Below are 22,657 nucleotides of genomic sequence, written 5' to 3'. Positions count from 1 at the left end.
TACCATTGCAAGTCCAGCATCGTTTTTGTCTTTATTTAATTATAAAGTAATATGTTTAAATTGTTCTGCATGCGGCACCATGAAATGCATGGCGGGTCATAGTACCTGCCATGCATGTATGGGGCCTTGGCAAGACCAAAAAAAAAAAAAAAAAAAAATGTGTGTGTAAAAAAATGTACTGTATAGAATATAAATATTGCTATTGGTCAAATTACAGATGACAGGATTGGTCAGTTAAAGCTAAAAGGCTATTGGTATTTAAAAAAAAATATATATATATATATTTACTGTATTGATTGGAGGAATTTCAATCCTGGAAGTGACAGTTATTCCTTATATAAGGGAGTGAATTAACGGTTTAAAATCAGTGGACAGGAGAGGACCAAGAAGTTCGTCCCTCCCGCCCTCCCTATGTTCATAGTGTTATGAATGGGTGTGTTTTTCTTGTATGGTGTCATACAAAGGGTGGTCTGAGTTTTTTGACTGGATCACAGTTATTGCTACGTTAATGTGTATGGTTAGTTCGAGCTTTGGGGCTGAACTAAAGTAATGTAGTTATTAAATATAGTTAATAAAGGGCCAGGGCCCATCATACCATTGCAAGTCCAGCATCGTTTTTGTCTTTATTTAATTATAAAGTAATATGTTTAAATTGTTCTTTATGCGGCACCATAATAATGTCTCCTGTCAGCATTCAGGAATCAAGGAATGTTTCCCTCTACTTATATTTTATTTATTTATTTCAGGTACTTGTATAGCGCTGTCAATTTACGCAGCGCTTTACATATACATTGTACATTCACATCAGTCCCTGCCCTCAAGGAGCTTACAATCTAAGGTATATAGGGTATATAAGGAATAATAATGTGTCCTGTCAGCATTCAGGAATCAAGGAATGTTTCCCTCTCCTAATATGTGTGGTCACCCCACTATGAGGTCAGGTGACCCCGGCCCGAAGGGTTAGCAGACCTGGTAACCCCTCCCATGCCAGATTCTATGACACAGCATGTGTGCCGTATGGCCAGTTAAAGCCCCATAAAAGACATTGCATGTATTGTACCTGCTCGGCTCTGAGAATGTGTTATGTCATTTGTATCCCTTGTCCTCTCGGCTGGATTCACCTGGCTGTACGGCCGCCCACAACTGCAACGATATGGAAATGAAAATTTGTTACTTATAATCATTTATGACAACATACAAACAGTTAAAAAATCAGGTTCTTTTTAAGAAAGAGAGAAGGTACATGGGCGTCTCTAAATGCAGACTTTAAAAAGATTTTATTTGGATAAGAGGTACAAAATCCACTCACACATATTAGTAAAATTCAGGCACATAAAGGTCCATGTTGGATGAGGCAGCACTAACACTGGGTGTAATCACAGTCACCATTTTATGAAAGGTTTAGGGCACCCAGAAATGATGTTAGTGATTCATAAATGCTGGAGAAATAACCCCCCAGGCAGTCACTTCAACCTTTCAGGGACACCATTGCTGATTCCTGCACTGAGTTCATTGATTCTGCACATCTGCTGTATCCATTATGAGGGGTTCCCACCATCGAAAAAAGACAAAAGAAAAAGGGGCGCACCGACCTAGTGCATCACCACTGGAAGCATTTATTAAAATATTAAAAAGTATACAGTATACTCACAAGACAGGTGTGATAATACACACATCAATATTGCACATAAAATCTCCAAGGTAGCCAAAGTCCCACGCAAAGCTGAATGGCATGCAGTGTGTCGCATGGGGCTGCTATGGCTGGACTGACGCGTTTCAGGGGCGAACCCCCTTCCTGGCAAGAGCAGAGCAGCAATTTTTCTGGCTCTGAGGAAGGGGGTTGGCCCCTGAAACGCGTCAGCCCAGCCATAGTAGCCCCATGCGACACACTGCATGCCATTCAGCTTTGCGTGGGACTTTGGCTACCTTGGAGATTTTATGTGCAATATTGATATGTGTATGTGTATGTGTATTATCACACCTGTCTTGTGAGTATACTGTATACTTTTTAGTATTTTAATAAATGCTTCCAGTGGTGATGCACTAGGTCAGTGCCCCTTTTTCTTTTGTCTTTTTTCCCAGTTTTTTCTGGATACCCTTGATCCTGAGGGGGCAGCAAGACCACAGGCTTCTTCCTATTTGTGTCTGAAGTATCCCTTTTTCCTCCGTCATACTCAACTCGAGCGCAGGAGATTTGCTTTATTACTGGGTTCCCACCATCCCCTATGCTGAGTTACTGGATCTGTTCACACGCTGTGCCCATTATGAGGTGTTCCCACCATCCCCTGTGCTGAGTTACTGGATCTGTTCACACGCTGTGCCCATTATGAGGGGTTCCCACCATCCCTGTGCTAAGTTACTGGATCTCTTTACACGCTGTGCGCATTATGAGGGCTTCCTACTATCCCTGTGCTGAGATCCCAAGTCTACAGAGTGATTGTGCCCATTATGAGGGGTTCCCACTATTACTGTGCTGAGATCTCGAGTCTACAGACTGACTGTGCCTATTATGAGGGGTTCCCACCAACCCTGTGCTCATATCCTGAGTCTACAGACTGATTGTGCGCATTATGAGGGGTTCCCACCAACCCTATGCTGAGATCCTGAGTCTACAGACTGATTGTGCCCATTATGAGGGGTTCCCACCATACCCTGTGCTGAGTTCCTGGGTCTGCAGCCTGGCTGTGCCCATTATGAGGGGTTCCCACCATACCCTGTGCTGAGTTCCTGGGTCTGCAGCCTGGCTGTGCCCATTATGAGGGGTTCTCACCATACCCTGTGCTGAGTTCCTGGGTCTGCAGCCTGGCTGTGCTCATTATGAGGGCTTCCCACCATCCTCTGTGCTGAGTTCCCAGGTCTGCAGCCTGGCTGTGGCCATTAGGAGGGCTTCCCACCATCCCCTGTGCATAGGTCCTCGGTCTGCAGCCTGGCTGTGCTCATTATGAGGGGTTTCAACTATCCCCTGTGCTGAGTTCCCCGGTCTGCAGCCTGGCTGTGCTCATTATGAGGGCTTCCCACCATCCCCTGTGCTGAGTTCCCAGGTCTGCAGCCTGACTGTGCCCATTAGGAGGGCTTCCCACCATCCCCTGTGCTGAGTTCCCAGGTCTGCAGCATGGCTGTGCCCATTAGGAGGGCTTCCCACCATCCCCTGTGCTGAGTTCCTAGGTCTGCAGCGTGGCTGTGCCCATTAGGAGGGCTTCCCACCATCCCCTGTGCTGAGTTCCTAGGTCTGCAGCGTGGCTGTGCCCATTAGGAGGGCTTCCCACCATCCCCTGTGCTGAGTTTCCCGGTCTGCAGCCTGGCTGTGATCATTATGAGGGGTTTCAACTATCCCCTGTGCTGAGTTTCTGGGTCTGCAGCCTGAATGTGCCAATTATGGGGCTTCACAGTCCCCTGTGCTGGGTTCCTGGGTCTGCAGCCTGGCTGTGCCCATTATGAGGGTTTCCCACTATCCCCTGTGAGTTCCTGGGTCAGAACACCTGCTTTACCCCCATTCTGGGACTATAACAGAAACAAGAACAAATATAAAACATAAAATATCTGGTTTCACAGTCAGTACTAAATCCTAAAATATTTTTTTTAATATTCCATCTGTACAGAATTGTGAGGACTAGTGAAATGAAAAACATCTATTTTGGCTTTACAGGTAATAGGGAGAAAAACTTTTTAATTTCTTAGAATCCTTATCATTTCTGATCTGTGTCCTTCCACTTTGTAGAGCTTTGAGTGGGACAAAGCCTCCATTCCTAGGTCCTCATTTTACCTGGTAGCCAGACCTTATTATTAGTCTTGTTCACATCAGATCTCTCTCTTTTTGCTGTGAGAGCTGGATAACGAGTGATTATTTGAGTTACTGTTGCCTTTCTATCATCTCAAACCAGTTTGCCCATTCTCCTTTGACCTCTGACATCAACAAAGCATTTCCCTTCATAAAACTGCCTCTCACTGGATATTTTCTCTTTTTCGGACCATTCTCTCTAAACCCTAGAGATGGTTGTGCGTGAAAATCCCAGTAGATCAGTAGTTTTTGAAAGCCCAACAGTCTGGCACCAACAACCATGCCACGTTCAAAGTCAGTTAAATCACCTTTCTTCCCCATTATGATGCTGGGTCTGAACCTTCAGCAAGTTGCCTTCACTACATCCAGATGCCTAAATGCATTGAGTTGCTGCCATGTGATTGGCTGATTAGCAAGTTGTGTTACCAAGCGATTGAACAGCTGTACCTAATAAAGTGACCGGTGAGTGTATATATACAGACAGTATTTATATATATATATATATATATATATATAGATCTATATCTATATCTTTATAGATATATAAATAAACTGTGGAATTAGTATAATCTTTACATGATAAGTGTTGGGAGATGCTTTAGGCTGAGTTCACACTAATGTGGTGTGTTAACTCATTATGCCACTTGTCAATGTTCTTTAAGTTATTGTAAGCAGCAAATAATTTGCATGAGCTATTGCACAAAAATGCACCAAAAATTCTGTATGCACTTTTTTTTTAAATACAGCACACCAAAACCCTTGGTAGTGCACTATCATGCATTGTAGTGCAACACAAGTCTGTTGGCAAGGTCCTTTGAGGTGCCATTACGAATAACAGCAGCACAATCAAGCAGGGGAGATGTGGGATTTTCTCTTGTTTTCTATGTCAACAATTCCACACCAAAAACTACCAGTGACCAGTTCTCAGAAGTAGCTGGCGGCATCCAGTGAGATCTGGAAACTGACACTGAGCTCTCCCAGACGTGCAATAAATTGTATGGTCTGATGACGACATCACATTTGTGGTTGATACTTGGCTCGGTCAAAGGGGGGAGGTCTGCACACAGAGCTGACACACAGATTGATGCATACACGTGATTACCTGCTACATACAGCGGTGGTGTCTTCTGGGACGGGTTCGGGAATTTCCGGCGCACTCCTGGAACACGTTAAGGCTTTGTGTGGGTTCAGGCCCAGCCGGCTGCCCTCGGAATCTGTGAACTGCACTGGTAATGACTTTAACGTGGGGCTAGGTGCTGGCGTGCCATGAATGGGTGAGGGACACGGGGAAGTGAGTGGGGAGATTGAGGGTGGGATACCTGAAGAAGAGAAAAATTCACAATATTTGTTATTAAGGAGACAAATCATCTTCGTGTCTTATTTCCAGGTGTTTATACTCTCAAGAAAATGGTTCAAGTATTTCTATTTATTATTAATCTTTGCATATAGAGAAAGAAGGGGAAAGGAAATCTAGTGGATTACAGCTCTGTAACTTCCATCAAAGAGCTGAGGGGCCGAGTGAAGTCTGAGCCACTATCAGAAATCAGATGTACTGGGACAAGCCGCCAATAATACATAAAAAAACACTTTCAGCCTGGGTTCACACTGTTGCGGTGCGAGACACCGCTTGTAATTTACACGGAAATTGCAGCACAATTCTTGTGCGAATTACATGAGGTGTCTCTAGGGTGCGATTTGAGCCATGGATTTGTATGGCTCAAATCACACCGCATTCGCACCAAGCTGGTGCAGGACCCTTTCGTCGTCCCCACCAAAATCTGATTGCAAGGGCTTTCACACCCATGCGATCTAATTCTGCAAACCACGCTGCGTTTTGCAAATTTGTTACAGAGTGTCGTTAACGTAACATACACTCCGTAATTGGTGTGCGTAGACGGGTTGCGATTTGGATGCGAATTCGCTGTGAATTTGTACCACATCTAGCGTGAACCCAGGCTCAGTGTTAAAGTGATTGCAAAGTCTCATATTTTTTTCCATTAAAATAACAAACATGTTATACTTACCTGCTCTGTGTAATAGTTTTGCACAGAGCAGCCCAGATCCTCCTCTTCTCAGGTCCCTGGCTGGAGCTCCTAGCCCATCCCTCCTGTTGAGTGGCCCCATAGCAAGCAGCTTGCTATGGGGACTGAACCGAGCCAAGTTAAAGCTCAATGTATCCATTCAGACAGGGAGCTGCTGTTTGGTCCTGCCCCTTATTGCTCTGATTGACTAACTGAGTTTGATTGACAGCAGCGGGAGCCAATGGCGCCGCTGCTGTGTCTCAGCCAATCAGGAGAGAAAGTCCTGGATATCGCTGGATTTAGATGGGCTCAGGTAAGAATTAGGGGCGCTAAGGGGGGGCTGCTACACACAGAAGGCTTTTTATCCTAATACATATTGCACAGGTTGAACTGGATGGACTGTTATCTTTATTCGTATTCGACTACTGTGTAATACTATATAATACTATGTAATACACAGAATGCAACCTTCTGACTTTACAACCTCTTTAAGCCTTTTATACACAATCAGATTATCGGATGAATATCCGTCTGTTTTTTTGTTGCATGCCAGTCTCAGTTTGAAAGTGAATAGGTTACTCAACATACGAAAATGTTATTGCAACAGAATACAACTTCGGAAGTGATGTAATGTGTTGAATTGTATTGTAATGTATTCTTTTGTTTCTGAACATGCGTAGTCTTGCTCGTACATATTTTTTTGGATGAAAACTGTACTAACTAAATGAAAATTGGACGCTGTGTTCACTTACAATAAAAATTTTAGAAAATGCACCTTCGTTTTTTGGCATCCAAAAAGTCGGAATCAGTTGGTGAAAGCACTATACGAACGATCAGATGATCGGCCGATAGTTCATTGTACGAAGTTTTATTTCCGATAGTTCTCCTCAGACCCTGCATTCTCTGCTTCACTGCATTGCCCCTAGCTTCTTCCTGGCAGCAGCACATGATAAGGGGGATGCACTGTGATGTAAGTGAAGGGGGTGGGGTGCCCTGGACATCTAGTTTTACAGATGCAACCGGCCCTTTGAGGGCAACCATAATGCTGATGTGGCCCGCAATGAAATCAAGTTTGACACCCCTGCACTAAAGTATAATGCAACTGAAGCAAATAGTCCATAAAGTGCATACAAAGCATAGGGCAAATAAAACTTACATAAGGTGTCACCACACTGCATTTGGAATGGTGGCTGGCCGTTTTGTGCCACGTGCATCATCAGGAGCATTGGGTTCCGGTGAGTTTGCATTTCTGCTATATGATGGAGGCAAGACATCACAGGTGACACCTGAGATGGATATTTATCTGCACTTGGATTTGATACGAAGGACACTTTTTTTGTGATTAGGGACACTTATCACTATTTTATACACTTTAGAGATATAATTTCATATAATTTTTTGATTGCATTTACAGCGCTGCAATAATTTTTTATGTAGTTCTTCTAAGTGTTGGTATATTTGCACCGATTGAATGCAGCTGTTTAATTGACCAATTGAGCGCTGACATCACATTATTTTGATTAGAAGATAGATAGCTGAACTGAACCTACTCCGCTTTTTGAGAAAGACTGTTCAATGATTTAAAGCCCTCCATTCCACAAGAGGATCAGCCAAGGCTGTTTGAAATTCACGTCCAGCTCTAAAAGTGACATGCCTCCTTTTACTGAAGATGCTGCCATATAAAGTAATAGAACTGGTAGCAGCAACTCCCCCCAAACACATAGCCGGTCTCAGCATCACTGATTTCAGATAAGGGCTCAGATATCACACAGTTCTCCACTCTTATGTACAGTAGATGTAAATGGCATAAAAAAAAATATAAAATAAAGCAGAAAGCATCTAACTGGATGCAGAGACCTGTGTGAGAAACCTCAAATGGAAGCCACCATGCATTGACTAGAACAAGCTTCACTTTCCCGGAACTGCCATACAGGCCTGACACTTGCAGCTTCCATTTCAGGATTCATATAAACAGGTTCTCTTTAAGGCTGTCTCGTAATTAAGCTAGAATGTTTCATATCAGCATGGAGAGCAGACAGCCACTACCTCTACTTGTTCCCACATCACCCAATTTACAATGAAAAACACAAAGTTACCCAATTAGTTCTATTTAAACCAAAACATATTTATTAACAGGAGATAAAATATTTCTGTCATTCAGGATTTCAACACGGCGGATGCAAGGAGACACAAGGAGGCCTTTTCTGCTGTTGTACAATGACAGAAAACAAAGTCACTGCAGTAAGTAAACCAAGAATGGCACATTTTTCACCATCGTCTCAGACCTCCTGGATTTCTGCACAGTACAGACAGGTCTCATCTAGATGGTGGTTGGGGAACGTAAAACACACACCGGACATAAGTCAGGAAAAGTCAGCATACTGGGAGAGATTTACTAAAACTGGAGCACTTAGAATCTGGTGCAGCTGTGCATGGTAGCCAATCAGCTTCTCACTTCAGCTTGTTCAATCAAGCTATGAAAATAAGCCCACGTTCACATTGGTCCGATTTGACATCCGATTTGACATGTCAAATTGCATATCAGATTTGAGCCAATTGCCGGCAATTGCACCGGCTGAATTGGTGTGACGCCCACTTTGCAGCACCGCACCAATTCCCAAAAGTAGTTTCTGTACCAGCAGGAAACCCGCCAGATGTCTGTAAAGTCCCCCCTGAAGTCAGACTGAAAGGCCGGCTTGCAGTCGTGTGATTTCAGCTGAACTCGCACGATTTCAAAACGGCCTCAGTGTGAACCTGGGCTAAAACCTGGAAGCTGATTGGTTTCTACGCAAAGCTGCACCAGAATTTTCGCTCTACAGTTTTAGTAAATCAACCCTTCTGTGTCTTGTTCTGATATTTATCATATAACACACCCGCTGCAGTATGACACTGTTATGTCAGCTAAATCGAAAATTTGTGCAGAAATAATGCATTTTTTAGCCAATGCAATCTTACAGAATTCCTTCTCAGCAATACTCAGACTGTATGCAGGCAGAGTTCTATACCTGGAATATGAAGCTTTGATGGATTGGGGGCACACAGCACAGTCCTGAAACTGAAGTAGAACTCTCTCTGCTGGTGAACTACAAGGCCTAGCATGCGCCTGCACAAATTGCTGAACCTTCTAGTCCTTCAGCACAGACATTAGATGCAGATTGTGTTTCATCCTCCTGGATAATCCATGATAATCTGTGTCAGGGCTAATAATGTCATTGATACATTGTGGAAAAGGCACTTTTACCAATACTGAAATCATGGTTTCAATGATTGATTATGGGTTGGATTAATTGATTGGGGTATTATGTGTTACTTTAATGTTTAGAATGACAGACTGTGTGAGATGAGGGTTTAGGAAGTAGAGGTTTTAGATTGCTAATAAGGATTTAGGATGTCATCCTGAGGTTTTGTTGGAAGGAAGGTGGGAGGGGGGTGTAGATATGGGTTTGGAATGACAGGCAAAGGTTGGGGGTGACAGATAGACAGTTGGGTCAAATAGGGATTTAGGATAACAGACAAGGCTTTAGAATGACAGACAGAGAATTGAGGGATAGGGATGATAGATAGGGGGGTTTAGGATGGCAGTAAGAGGGTCAGGATGACAGACAGGTTTGGAAAGACAAAAAGAGGTTTGGGTTGACAGGGGTTTAGGATGGCAAACACGAGTTTTGATGGTAGGGTTTGGGATGATAGCTGGGGGTTATGTTGTGGTTAGGGGCAAATGGTTAGCTTTCAGATTCTTGTGCCAATACATATTATGAACATTCACCAACACATAATGGGGGGGGAGGGGGGTAATTGACAAAGCGTGGCACAGACATAGAGCCTGCACCACTATTTTAAGCCCTGTTCACACCTGAGCATTTTTCAGCTCGTAAAACACTCATCTCTGAAGTTCCAAAACACACAGCAAGCAAAATCAAATTCAATTGAATGGTCCCTGTTCACATATGAGCGTTTTGTCGCCTGAAGCAAAATGCCTGAATCTCAAAAAAGTACATGCAGATTACAAGCATTTTTAGTAAGATGTCAATGCCTGCCTCCAAACACCTGCAAAAAAAAACGCCTGAAAAACACCCAAAAAATGCTTGAAAATTATACGCTCAGGTGTGAATGGAGCCTTAAACTAAAGTTGGGTATACACGTATCCAAATTTGTGAATTTTGGTATGGTTGTAGCCCTGTCTGTTCAACAGAAGCCTCTCAATAGACCAGCCAGCTTTCAATCATACACGGAAGCTGATAGCCGCAGTGCTGATCAGTGTATTCTGATGGGGGGGGGGGGGGGGGGGCCTGCTGTCAAAATAAAATAAATCCACATGGCTTGTGTGGATGAGGGGATTCATACGTTTTTTTTTTTTCCTTTAACCAGCTGGTAACATCTGCATGTATACCCTGTTTAGAGGATGAAATAGATGCTGCTCCTGATTAACACATGGGGCAATGTGCTCCCTGTTCTATGCTGTGTCTGTGACAGACACAGCACAGACTAGTTAAGTGCTTGAAGCCCTGCCCCAATTAGCTATTCCCCCTTCCCCCTGTCCCTCTTTCACTATGTACCCACTCAGATGAGTGCGAGAAGGAAGGGAGAGAATTGTAAAACCTGCAAGCTTGGCTCGTGCACTGATGGGCAGAGGAACATTAGCTGTCAGCAGACAGTTCAAATTCCATAATCCAGATGTGATCTTGTGGGGAGCTGCACCAGTTTTTTCAATGAAAACATAAGCCCAATGTAATTAAGAGTGGACTCTGCACCAGTTTGTATTTTACTCTGAAACAGAAACTGATGTGGGTGGTGCAGAGAGACCTGATACAGGTCTATCTTCTTAGTTATTGTGGTGCACGCCAGAAATGTCAGCTTCCTGCGCCATTATATGGTTCACGAACCTTTGTTCATTTTCCTGTCGTGTTGCTAAATGTTTGGGAGCCAATAGCATCTTCAGTGATTCTTTTGCAGCAACAAGAACAGCATCATTTTTCTGAATATTAGGGGCAATGCAGGGAACTCACTCCACGCTGCATCCAGGTATTGTGGAATGTGTTTTGCTCTAGAATTCAATGTTCTTATCCTTTGGCAAATCTTTTATGGATCTGTATCATCAGCAAAGTTGCCCTTGCTGCTTTTATGCATTTTATTTGTTCCCTGATGAAGCTTACAGAAGAGAATGGTACAATTATTTGTTTTTAATATACATTTTATATGTTCATATTAAATTTTTTATTAAACATTAGGCCCCCCTGCCCCCACATACAGGTTCTGTATCAGCATTACAGTGTATAAGGATTGTACTCTAGTTAACAATTATAATTAAGATAGGATAATTGGGCTTCCTCAGTCAGTATTGTTTGTAACACTTCCTACAGTGCCCCAGAAGATGATGATGCCATATTAATCATAAATGAAATAAAGAATATTAAACTGCAGTTGTTTAAAGGCAGGAACGTGTAGAGTTGAAATCAGTTTAATCTGTAAAATATATATTTTTTTGTAATTACTTTATTTAACCAGAGGTTGCATTTTAAAAACCAAGGTAGGGGTAGAGCAAAAAAAATTACGTACGTCCGCCAAAAACATACAATAAACATCAGCAATGGGACCACAAAGACAGCTCAACCAAACATATTGTATATAACATAACAAATTCCAAGTCAGACAATTAAAACATAGCTGGGAAGACATAATGGTAAATAACTCCAAAGGTTCCAGCCTATATGGAGAAACCCTAGCATAGCATTGCAAACCTGTGGGATATAGAGTAAAGAGTACCAGGGTTGAAATAGATCCCCCGGCAGGCAAATACCCCCCAAAAAAAGGGGGGGGGAGGGGAAGTGCAGTCCACCAAACACGATCATGTGCATAAGAACAGCAAGAAGACTGCTAGGGAAAGGTTTGTGTAAAAATGTGTAAAAAAAAAAGAAAACAACATACTACTGATAGAGATGGGGAAGAAAAGATGGAGAAGGGGGACTTACAGAGACATGAAGGTCCATAGCAATGGATTGGATTCTCTCACCTAGGGCCTCTCAGTAGCCCTTACAAAAAATCAGCCATGTTGCGAGACCTCCTGTATGTAGGCATCTGTGAAAAAAAAGTGCTGCCTAGGTCTCCAGGTGTCACAAAAGGACTCCCCCCGATTATGAAGGGTATAGCCGTAAGGTCTTCCATGTCCCTGAGTTTGTTAATTTTAGAGAATCAGAGAGACTTCGAAGGCGGATGCACAGACCTCCAACACAGAAGAATAAATGCCTTGGCCGCATTTAAAAGCTGGACGGTAAGAGAGGTCTTGTATTCTTTGATGGGCCATTGGGTGAGGTGCAGCAAGCATGCCACAGGGCTGTCCGCCAGGTCGACATTAGTCAGGTGTTTGATAGTACTAGTCACTACTTGCCAGAAAAGTTTAAATTTGGGGCATTCTCATAAAATGTGCAACATGGTGCCTCGGCCAGCATTTCACCGCCAACACGGATCAGGCATCTGCGGAAAAAATGTTGTAGGGGTGTGGGCACCCTATGCCAGCTTGTCAAAATCGTTTTACCGGTTTCCTGGACCTCTGTAGCTATTGAGGATTTCTGTGCAAAGTGGAGGATTTTCTCTTTTTGAGAGTCGGTAAATTGCCTAGTAAGGTCGGATTTCCACCAAGAGAGAAAGGCAGGAGTAAAATCGGACGCCGGTGGAATCAGGGCAGCATAGATGATAGAGAGACTATGACGGGTCTGTTCCTGCCTATGGTACATACATTCCAGCTCCGCAAGCTGACAAGAGAAACCTGGAGTGCCGCAGCTGAAGACCGCTCTAAAAGTCTAAGGGGGGGGGGGGGGTCTGCAGCAGAAGAAATTGCAGCAGGGGAGAGTTTACCATCTGACCCCAAGACGTCCCAGAGATGGAGATGGCCACCGGACACCAGATGGAGAAACTGAGGGCTCTGGAGACCGGGTTCGAATTCAAGATAGCCTAGAATAGTGATCATGGGAGAAGATAACGGGGAGATCAATGTGCAATGGAAAGCCCCCCTGGACACCAGTAATATGCTTCCCAAAGTAGGATGATTACTAAGCACCTTCGGCAGTGGCGAGGCAATCCACGGCCAACTCTTTGCCATGTTGCCTGAGTCCTCCAACTCCATGGCCACCCAATGCTTTGCCTCAGTATAGCAATTCCAGTCAACCAACCTAGTGAGGTGAGCTGCTCTATAGTAGGCCCGTATATCAGGTAGGCCCACTCCACCCTGAAGTTTGGGAAGATGGAGAAACTGGAGTTGAAGGCATGATTTCCGATGTGACCAAACAAAGTTTATGCGTTTAAAAAAAGAGGAAGGCAAATGGATAGGAAGAGCCTGCATCAGGTAAAGAATCCTGGGTAGCACCGTCATCTTAAGGGCACTACAGCGACCAAACCATGTCAAAATGAGCATGTGCCAGTGAAGTAGGTCAGCCCACAATCGCATAAGCAGTGGGTCAAAATTCGCTGCATAAAGGGCAACAGGGTCTGAGGTAAAGGTAACTCCCGAGTAGCAGATGGTATCGGTCGCCAAACAGAAGGAGAAGGAAGGACGAACACTATAAACCGTGGCCCTGTCTAACAAGATAGAGAGAGCAGAGGACTTAGATAAGTTGATCTGAAAATAAGATAGGGCACCATAAGTACGCAATGATTGTAACAACTTTGGCAGACACCAGCGGGTTAGTCAAAAAGAAAATCAGGTCGTCTGCAAAAGTAGCGACCTTAAGGACCCCAGATTACTTCTGATATCGCGCAATTCCAGTCTCCGCCTGAACTGTACAAAGAAAAAGTTCTAAGGAGAGAATGAAGATTAAGGGCAAAAGGGAATCTGTAAAATATTTTAATATTTCTGGCTGGGGCCAATCGGCACACCAGGTTGTCCTCGCCTCCGCTTATTGCATCGTCCATCAATATGACACTATTGGCTGACTCAGGAATAGCGTGCACGGATAATGACCTCCGGGAGCAGCGGGATAAACGCTCACAATAACCTGCATAACGTCATTCACAGAATGCCATGCAGTTATATACATTAGAAGCCGCAAAGTAAAATTCCTTGAAAAAATTAGTTCTTATGGAGGTCAGTTACAGAGCAAAATATGCAAACTACACAACAGATTGCTTGTGACAATCTGGACAGGTAGGGGTTAACAGCAGAACGGTATGAAACCTTCTGACATCAGATTTGCCGGGTTCTCACATGTGTCATTTCCTGCCATCTAAGGCAAAAAAGAAAAAATCTAGCTGTATCCCACTGAGGATGATCAGAGTGAATTTGCCGATTTCACAATTGCTGAATTCTCAACAAAAATGACTGCTAATGTTGCCATACAGCATTGGCATTTCAAAAAGTTCCCATTGTGACATGCTAATGTTGTCACATGATCTTGGTTGCATGGCTTTTGTTTATCTACAATCAAGCCACTGGTCACAAGGTCAGCAAGGATATGGTGATCACATGACATTTGTTGATAAACAAAGCAATGTGATTACACATGATGTGCTGAAATAAGTTGCTCAGCTTACTTTTACTTTGAGCAGAATTACCAGCCCTAAAAGAGAATATCTCGATCATTGCTGCAGCTGCAGTGATGACCGAGATATTACCCTTCCCGTCCGAGGATGTTTATACCATGGACAGGAAGTGGTTAAAGAAAAAGTAACGACAATGTATTAATGTGTTTCCATAATGTATGGGTATTATTAAATGTATTTATAACAATAACATACAAAATTAAAAAAACACAAATATATTCTGTGTGATTGGCTCAGGTCATTGGGGAAGGAGGGGAGGGTTTGGGGGGAGAAGAGAGACAGAAGGGTGCTGTGTTTACAATTGGCTCAGGATGCCAGGGGAGGGAAAGCAGAGGCAGAGCACTGGGTAACCTAAGTCAGCTATGCCCCCTTTATGATACAATATCTGTTCACGTCATCAGGATTCTGCTTAGTGTACTAAACAACTCCTCTTTACATGTTTGAGCAGTATGATTAAGAACAATGGACTATCATTGACTTCCTACTATCCTTGTCCTTGTGCTGGCACTGCGCCCTGGCTATCAGTCTAAAATCTGGTTGTCACCAGTGTGTCCCCACACTCCTCTATCTGGAGTCGCCACATTTAATCCCCTGTGCCTGACTACATGAAGGTTATACTGTATATACCCATAGTATATCAGTACCCTTTCAAGTTAGCTAGTCTTGTCTCTACTTCCTTGTGTAAGATTGCCTAGCTTTGTATGCCCACATCCCCTTTACAGCTTCCTGAGCCTCCTATATGCAGACATATTACTCTTCAGATCATAAATCATATTCCTTCCCTTAGTAAACTGACATCTGGTTGCTATGGGTATCTGCACTATGTCATGGTAATATAATAATCACTATTAATAAAATATGTGTAGTATTTAAGGGTCTTACCTTGCCTTCTTTTGGAATTCAGGTGATTAACATTAGACACGACGAATGGAGTGGAGAAGGAGCGGCTCTTACTGATGTTTCCCAGAAGGTTGTTGTTCCATGAGTCGGAACTGCCGCTGCTGAGAGATGATCAGATTATTACCAACATACCAACAACCTCCAAATTTCCTAAGTTATATCCACCTGAACACAGAGGAATCATTCAAAGGTTATACAGAGGGTCCAATTGCATCTTCAGGTGTTGTTCCCATGGAGCTCCCTACTCATAGTGCAACTTGTAGAAATTGTGATCCCTCCTCCACCCACCAATTTTCCACATTGTCTAAACCCAGCCATCCCTTAGAATGAACACCGGAGGGTACATACAGGAGAGCCCAAATAGTCCTGCTGGATCATCAGTTTTCATACCAGGCATAAAGCAGTTTAATTCAGTTACCTTGAGGACGTTGTGTCAGTGGGTTTTATACTACCACTGCGGTCTCGTCTCACTGGTGCCGGTTCCAGGGTCGGTAATCCGGTGGCGGAGGTGGTTGTGGTCCAAGTCGAAGACACTCTGCGTAATAGTCCCGATGGAAGACTTCTTCGTAACCTCTATAGACATGTGAGGGGACATACCAAGAGTAGTATTTCACATTAATTATTTAGATACAATTTGTTAATTTCTCTTTCTAATATAAGATCAAACAATTAGCTAATATGGGACTGTTACCCATCAGCAACCAATCATGACTTTATTCTCCACAAGATGAAACCAGCGGTCTTAATGGTTGTTATAAACAATGGCTTCATATGGAGAATCAACCCCAGGAAGGACCTTACCATTAGAGAAATGGCTAGAACAGCCTTTCTTCACCTTTTGACCCCAGGTCTTGGGGGAACCCCTGCTATAACCATTTCATCAGGAGAAAAAATGCCCCTTACATTGGTGGCCAGAAGAAAGACCTACAGTGGTGGTCAGAAGGCCACCACTAAAGATCATTAGTGTCTTGCCTCTGACTGGGACAAGTGGTGTTGGTCCTGGAACTATACAAGCTTTATCAAAGGGGAGGTCATTCAACCATAGCTCAATGAACCCATAGCAACCTCTGGAGGAACTCTAGGGTTCCATGGAATCCTGATTGAGAATTGCAGGGTTACTACAATTAGAAGATCATTCCCGGTGTTGGAATTAATTCCCATTGTCGTAATTAATTCCCAGTGTCATCCCATTCATACTACCCAGGATGATGCTGGGAATAGCATATGAATGGAAATTTGTAATATGGCTTCATGCTTTAGGTTTTTTTTTTTTTTTTTTTACATTTTATTGACCATTAAAGCTGTATGAAACAAAAATGTAATTTAAATTAGGTTAACCTGCAGAACAGCATTGGTAGCAAATATATATAATGTAATATACATAAAATATACATTATTAGGTATTAGTTCTGACCTTTGGTATAGTCATCTTCTCCCCCTTCTCAGAGCCCTCCTCTGAGTCGGAACATGTAGAATTCTCACTGAAGGTGACAAGGGGGTTTATCCTAGGCTTGTGGATGGGCTGGAAGTTGAGCTGGGTGCTCAGGAGGTTGCTGACTGCCCTCAGGGAAGTGCACACGTGTGGCGGTAATGACGGTTCAGCTAAGAGGTCTGTGATGAGACCATGAGCTTCGCCCATAACAGCGATATCTACAGTGATGGTGGTACCTGAAGACTGGAGAAACACAACAAATTATACATCACCAAACCAATACCCCCCCCCCCCCCTTCATTCATTTTCCCATATATTGTGTGATTCTATCCAACTCTTTTACGTATCAAGGAACAGACCCAGGAAGATTCACAAGACAGCAAACAAAGCCCTTGGACACAATAATGGAAACCTCAAAAAAAAAAAAAATCAGCACCAACACACAAAAGTACTTAAATGTTAAAAAATATTATAGAGAAATAAGTAATTTTTTTAACTCACCAAAGCTGATTTACTTAGGGCTCATTTGCAATTGTCGCAATGGCAACGCACGTGTGGTGCCATGCAGTGCCATTCATTGTGAATGGCACCCCAATGCACTGTGTAGTAGATATCAACACACAATGACCCACAAAAACACAAATACCATGCATCATCATGCCCTGCTATGTTTAAAAAGGGTCATGCACTTTTTCCATCCGCTGTGGTGCATTGACAGCCCATTCATAATGAATAGACGGCCTTGATCAATACATGTTAATGTGTCCATTAACGCACTGTAATAGAGCACTTAGCCTTCATTCACATGTCCTATGAATTCCGGGGAAAGAATTCCAGTGGAAAGAAGAGGCAGACTCTTGTGGCTGGAACCACAGGCGGTAGCAGGCAGCTGCAAAGCCTGTAAAAGCAATGACAGGCTGAATGGGCAGCAGCTGTCCACCACTGTTTGCATCTAGTGATTACCTGTGGCTAGGATGATAGGCCCTGGACACAGGCAGATTGTGTCCAGTGCTGGTTATTCAATCCTAGCCCCAGGGAGCCACTGAATGTTTAAATACATATAAACAGCAGCAGACAGCCTGACATCGCTTTGTACAGGTTTCCCTGCCATAGCTGGTTCGACATACTGATTCTTGCCATAGGGATCTGCTGTCCAGACCTTATATGATGTGTGAATGAGGCCTCAAAGTGGGGTATGCACTATAAGAAAACCGGGCGAATGATTGTCCGATTCTCCTCGTTGTTTCACAGCAAGTCGGAACCAAGGAAGGAAATAATGTAAGAAAATTCTCGTACCACAAAGGCTTTTTTTTGTTGTTTATTGTTTAAAGACATGGGTGAGCAAGTTTTTGGTTGTAGGAACTTGACTGGCCTGCACACAGTCCTGACCTCAACCCAATAGAATACCTTTGGGATGAATAAGAGCGGAGAGTGCGAGCAAGGGCCTTCTCGTCCAACATCAGTGCCTGACCTCACAAATGCACTTCTGGAAGAATGGTCAAACATTCCCATAGACTCACTTCTAAACCTTGTGGACATCCTTCCCAAAAGAGTTGAAGCTGTTAGAGCTGCAAAGGGTGGGCCAACTCAATATTGAATCCTACGGACTAAGACTGGGATTCCATTAAAGTTCATGTGCGTGTATAGGCAGGCGTCCCAATACTTTTGTTATTATAGTGTATTTACAGCTCACAGTACATTAGTGTGATGGTCAGTAATGTCCTTAAATTTGAGGTCATTGAGAAGAATGACCCCCTTACAGATAGCCAAAAAGAGCAATGGTGTCAGTGGTTAAAAATCGCTTATAGCTCAAGGAACCCCTAGCAACCACAGAAGCTAGGTTAAGAAAAACCTTATCTAGGGAATACCCAATTGTTTTTGGGGATCAGGAAGACATTTTCTTCCTCTTGAAGTAGATTGGAGCATTCTTTATAAGGGCTCCGGGGATTCAGCAAGGTGTTTAACTGTATTTTTTGCCTTTTTTTAACCTAGGGACGGTAGCTATGTACATAGAAACAGTCAGAAATTATAGCAATCTACTAATAGATCTCTAACAAACTGCAGAACAACCCACTTCCAATTTCATGCTGCACCCCTTGTAATCACCCCCCAAAACTGTCTGTATGTACATTTCAATGAGGGGGAACTGATCTGTTCCCACGACCACCAAACGCTGAGAAGTGTCAGCTCTGTCCGCACTGCAGATCATCACACAGACAGCCGCGCCAATTTATCTCTCTGCTGTACAAATATTGCCGGGCCTGGAGCGCAGCCACTTGGCCACAGTTCAGCGTGTGAATTCCCGATGGTGCGGTCTGCGCTGCGACTGTGAGAGCAACATTGGTGCCAGAGACAAGAAAAATAGGGAGACGAATTCCAGTCTGATGATTGAGACTGAGACTTTATCTGTGTTCTATAGAATGATCTGATGTTCTACAGACCCACCGCCATCTTCATCCCAATAAGTAACTTGTGCTGCCTCAAGTACTCTTATAGATATAAATGTTCTTGCATTGGTACTCTCATAGATAGAAATATTACAGCGTTTGTACTCTCTTTGATAGAAATGTTCTTGTGTTGGTACTCTCATAGATAGAAATATTACAGCGTTGGTACTCTCTTATGGCCCGTACACACGATCCGAAAATCGGGCGAAAAATAATGCTTGTAAAAAGATCGGACGATAATCTGATCGTTAGTACACAGCTTACGAGAGGCGATCACGACAGTTCGCCCGATATTATTCGGTCGTGCAAGCATAAACATTTAGATCGTATTATAACACATCGTACGATAATCGTATTATCAGTATGTTGTTCGTCCGAAAAAAATGGTGAGCAGTAGACAGCGCATGAGCAGTAGACATAATAATAATTTCCCCTCACACGCTACAGCGTGGTTACGCATACCGGAAGCTTTTGAATCATCGTCCGTGAAAATTCGTATCGGAAGTAACCTCTCCCGTTTGCGAATATAATTGAGAGTTCCTAGCAACCAAAGAAAAAACAGAGGGAACGTCGTCCGATTTTCGGATCGTGTGTACTGGGCATTAGATAGAAATGTTCTTGTGTTGATACTCTCATAGATAGAAATATTCCAGCGATGGTACTCTCATAGATATAAATGTTCTTCTCCTGGTATACTCTCATAGAATGGAATATGTTACACCTCCTCCTGGTGTTCACCTTCCAAACAAGACGTACACTTGAGACCTCTACTTTTATCAGATCCCATTTACTGTCAAATTTCTGCAGCTCTGAAGAAGCTGGGTTATAATCAAAGGGGGGTAATTCCAGTTGGCAGAATTTTTTTCTACCAAAGTAATAGGCTTTCGGTCTGGGTGCATCTGGGATCAAAGGTAGATGGCCAATCCGATCCAGTCTAAACAGGTAATATGACATCATGGGAGTGCCTATCGGTACATGGAATGGTTCACCCAGATCTGATCCTAGACACTACAATTACACACGGGTCCCCCACACCAGCCACAACAAAGTCTCACCTTCTCTTGATGCACTCTCCAAAACAAATAAAGACAAATCTGCCAGGTTGACCTGGGAATTTGCTGTACAGATTTCCCTAACGGAGTGGCTGATGAATAGTACATTCTGCTGATATCCACCCATAAATGAAGTGCTATTTCTTAAAGGATTGAATGAATACTTTACACAAACTCTGAGATTTAAGGAATGTCAGTTGCCCAACATCCCTGGGATAGTTCTACAGCCTCCATCATCCCTGTCCCTCCAGCAGGTGGTGCCGTCCCCCCTCCAATCCTGCTGTTTGAAGTTGAACATTTTCTGCGATTTGCCATGTGGACGTAGCAGACTCTGAGGTCGGAAAGTTGTGTTATTCCTTTGGGGCCTTTTCCCTATTCATGGCGGATATAATTCTCACCTGTGATAACATCTCAGAGCGGGAATTGCCCAGGAGAAGCTCTCAGGCCGAGCAGCCTGGACATGAAACAATTAATAGTGCAAAGAATCTGATATCCTGCTAAGCTCTTCTCATATACAGCTTAAGAAGAACTCCACCCTTGTAAATCGCTATTCTGGAACAGTCCTGTCAGTTGGATGCTTTGACTTTGATTGGCTAGATGCTTGCTCCAGGCCAGTGACTGACAACATAGTGAAGCCTGAATAAGTACTGTGACACCCCAGAACTGGCACCAATAAATACAACTCATCCTTGGAGACCTTATAATACCATCTTTGACGGTTCATAAGAGAATGGTAATGGAGACAGAACCCCAGTAGTGGTAGGCCTCCTGCTGTCTATGACCTGCAATACAATAAGGCTATTCACTACCCTTCTGTATGAGGAGCGAGCACTTTGTCCAGACTTTGAACCAATCAGTACAGGTTCTGTTTCATGTGAGCATTATCAAAGCCAATCATAGTGTTAGTTTACAGTGCAGCTGTCAATGAGCCTTGCAAAGACAGCAGAGTGACAGCTAAAGCCAAGAAGGCTGCAACCGTCACAACGCAACACATTGTGTAAAAACTGAAGTAGTTTAAAAAAAATAAGCTTTAAAACTAAAAAAAAATACTTTTTTAAAACACTCTTTTCCTTTGTCAGCTTATAATAAAAAACGCAAGAAGGATGTTTATTAAAAATGAGTTTGCAGGAAAAAAAAAAAAAGACTTGCACGTCCATAAAAAAAAAAAAAAAAAAAAAAAAGCAATATCATAAGTATTTTGGTGGCAAATTAGCCACAGAGTAACGGTCACAGTACATAACGCATACTGCAGCTGCTAAATCTGATCTGGGCTTCTAGAGTTCAATAGGCTCTGGTCATGAAGGTGAAGAAAACAACATGCTGAAGCTCCAGAAATAGGAAGTTACCCTGATGATGTCATAATAAGTGCTTTGATAGATACCGACCCAGGAACTTTAACCCTAAACTACTCCAGATGGATGGAACTCCAGGGCTGCTAAAATAAAAGGGGTTAAAATGTTTGTCCCAGGGCAAAGAACAAAGATGACCTGTCAATATACTTTATAGTAATGGATGGATATTAGCCGATGAAGCTTTCCTGAGGAGTCCCAGAGCCACCCATACTGTCAATTCGAAATGGTAAAAAACTTTATCACTACTGCAAAATTTCTTCTCAGTAAAAAAAAAAACATCCTTTCACCTTTTAATTTGAAAATATGATCAATTGTAACATATGGTGAACACACACAGATATATAAATCAAATCTTGTAGAGTTTGGGCTACTCTCCAAAAAAAAAGGTGAAGCAAAAAAAAAAAAAAAACACCATAAAGGTTCCTTTCTCAGGGTGAATTGGACTGTATGTGCTCCCCTTCCTCCTGCTATATGACTATAAAACAAATCATCTGGCAGGAATGGTGGGAGTCGCTCATATGGGGCACAGCAGGTGTGCAAACCAGGGAACTCAGCACAGGTATGGTGAGAATCCCTCATAATGGGCACAGCAGGTGTGGTAACCCAGGAACTCAGCACAGGTTGGTGGGAAAGCCTTATAATGGGCACAGCAGGTGTGGTAACCCAGGAACTCAGCACAGGGATGGTATGAACCCTCATAAAGGGCACAGCAGGTGTGCAGACCCGAAAACTCAGCACAGAGATAGTGGAAGCCCTCATATTGGGCACAGCAGACGCACAGAGCTGAAAACTCAGAGCAGAGTTAGTGAGAGCCCCTCATATTGGGAAGAGCAGGTGTGGAAAACCAGGAACTCAGCACAAGGATGGTGGAAGTCCTTCATAATGGGCATAACAGATGTGGAAACCCGGGAATTCAGAACAGGGATGGTGGGAGCTTCTCAAGATGGACATAGCAAATGTAGAGACACATGAACTCAGCACAGGTATGGTGGGAATTCCTCATAATGGGCACAGCAGGCGTGGTAACCCATGAACTCAGCACAGGTATGGTAGGAACCCTCATAAAGGGCACCGTAGGTGTGCAGACCCGAAAACTCAGCACAGAGATAGTGGAAGCCCTCATATTGGGCACAGCAGACGCAC

The 22,657-nt window shown here is 43.3% G+C and overlaps 1 protein-coding gene across 3 annotated transcripts in view; it reads right to left on the bottom strand.

The window, feature by feature from the left end:
* PDE3A (phosphodiesterase 3A) overlaps nucleotides 1-22,657 on the bottom strand; it is a 344,532-nt gene that overhangs the window by 54,488 nt on the left and 267,387 nt on the right. For 2 of the 3 annotated variants that reach the window (XM_082254264.1, XM_082254266.1), the window contains exons 3-7: nucleotides 16,646-16,906; nucleotides 15,650-15,804; nucleotides 15,214-15,332; nucleotides 4,881-5,097; nucleotides 1,061-1,143 (exon numbers count right to left, since the gene is read on the bottom strand). In XM_082254264.1, the coding sequence (XP_082110390.1) occupies nucleotides 1,061-1,143; nucleotides 4,881-5,097; nucleotides 15,214-15,332; nucleotides 15,650-15,804; nucleotides 16,646-16,906 (835 nt within the window). The remainder of the gene's footprint in view (nucleotides 1-1,060; nucleotides 1,144-4,880; nucleotides 5,098-15,213; nucleotides 15,333-15,649; nucleotides 15,805-16,645; nucleotides 16,907-22,657) is intronic. The other variant, XM_082254265.1, reaches the window with a different exon arrangement.

The sequence above is a fragment of the Pelophylax lessonae genome (genome assembly GCF_965119305.1).
Source record: "Pelophylax lessonae genome assembly, chromosome: 4".
NCBI classification, from domain to species: domain Eukaryota; kingdom Metazoa; phylum Chordata; class Amphibia; order Anura; family Ranidae; genus Pelophylax; species Pelophylax lessonae.
The sequence above is the reverse complement of the archived record's forward strand: the minus strand, read 5'-3'. Positions and strand labels throughout refer to the sequence as shown.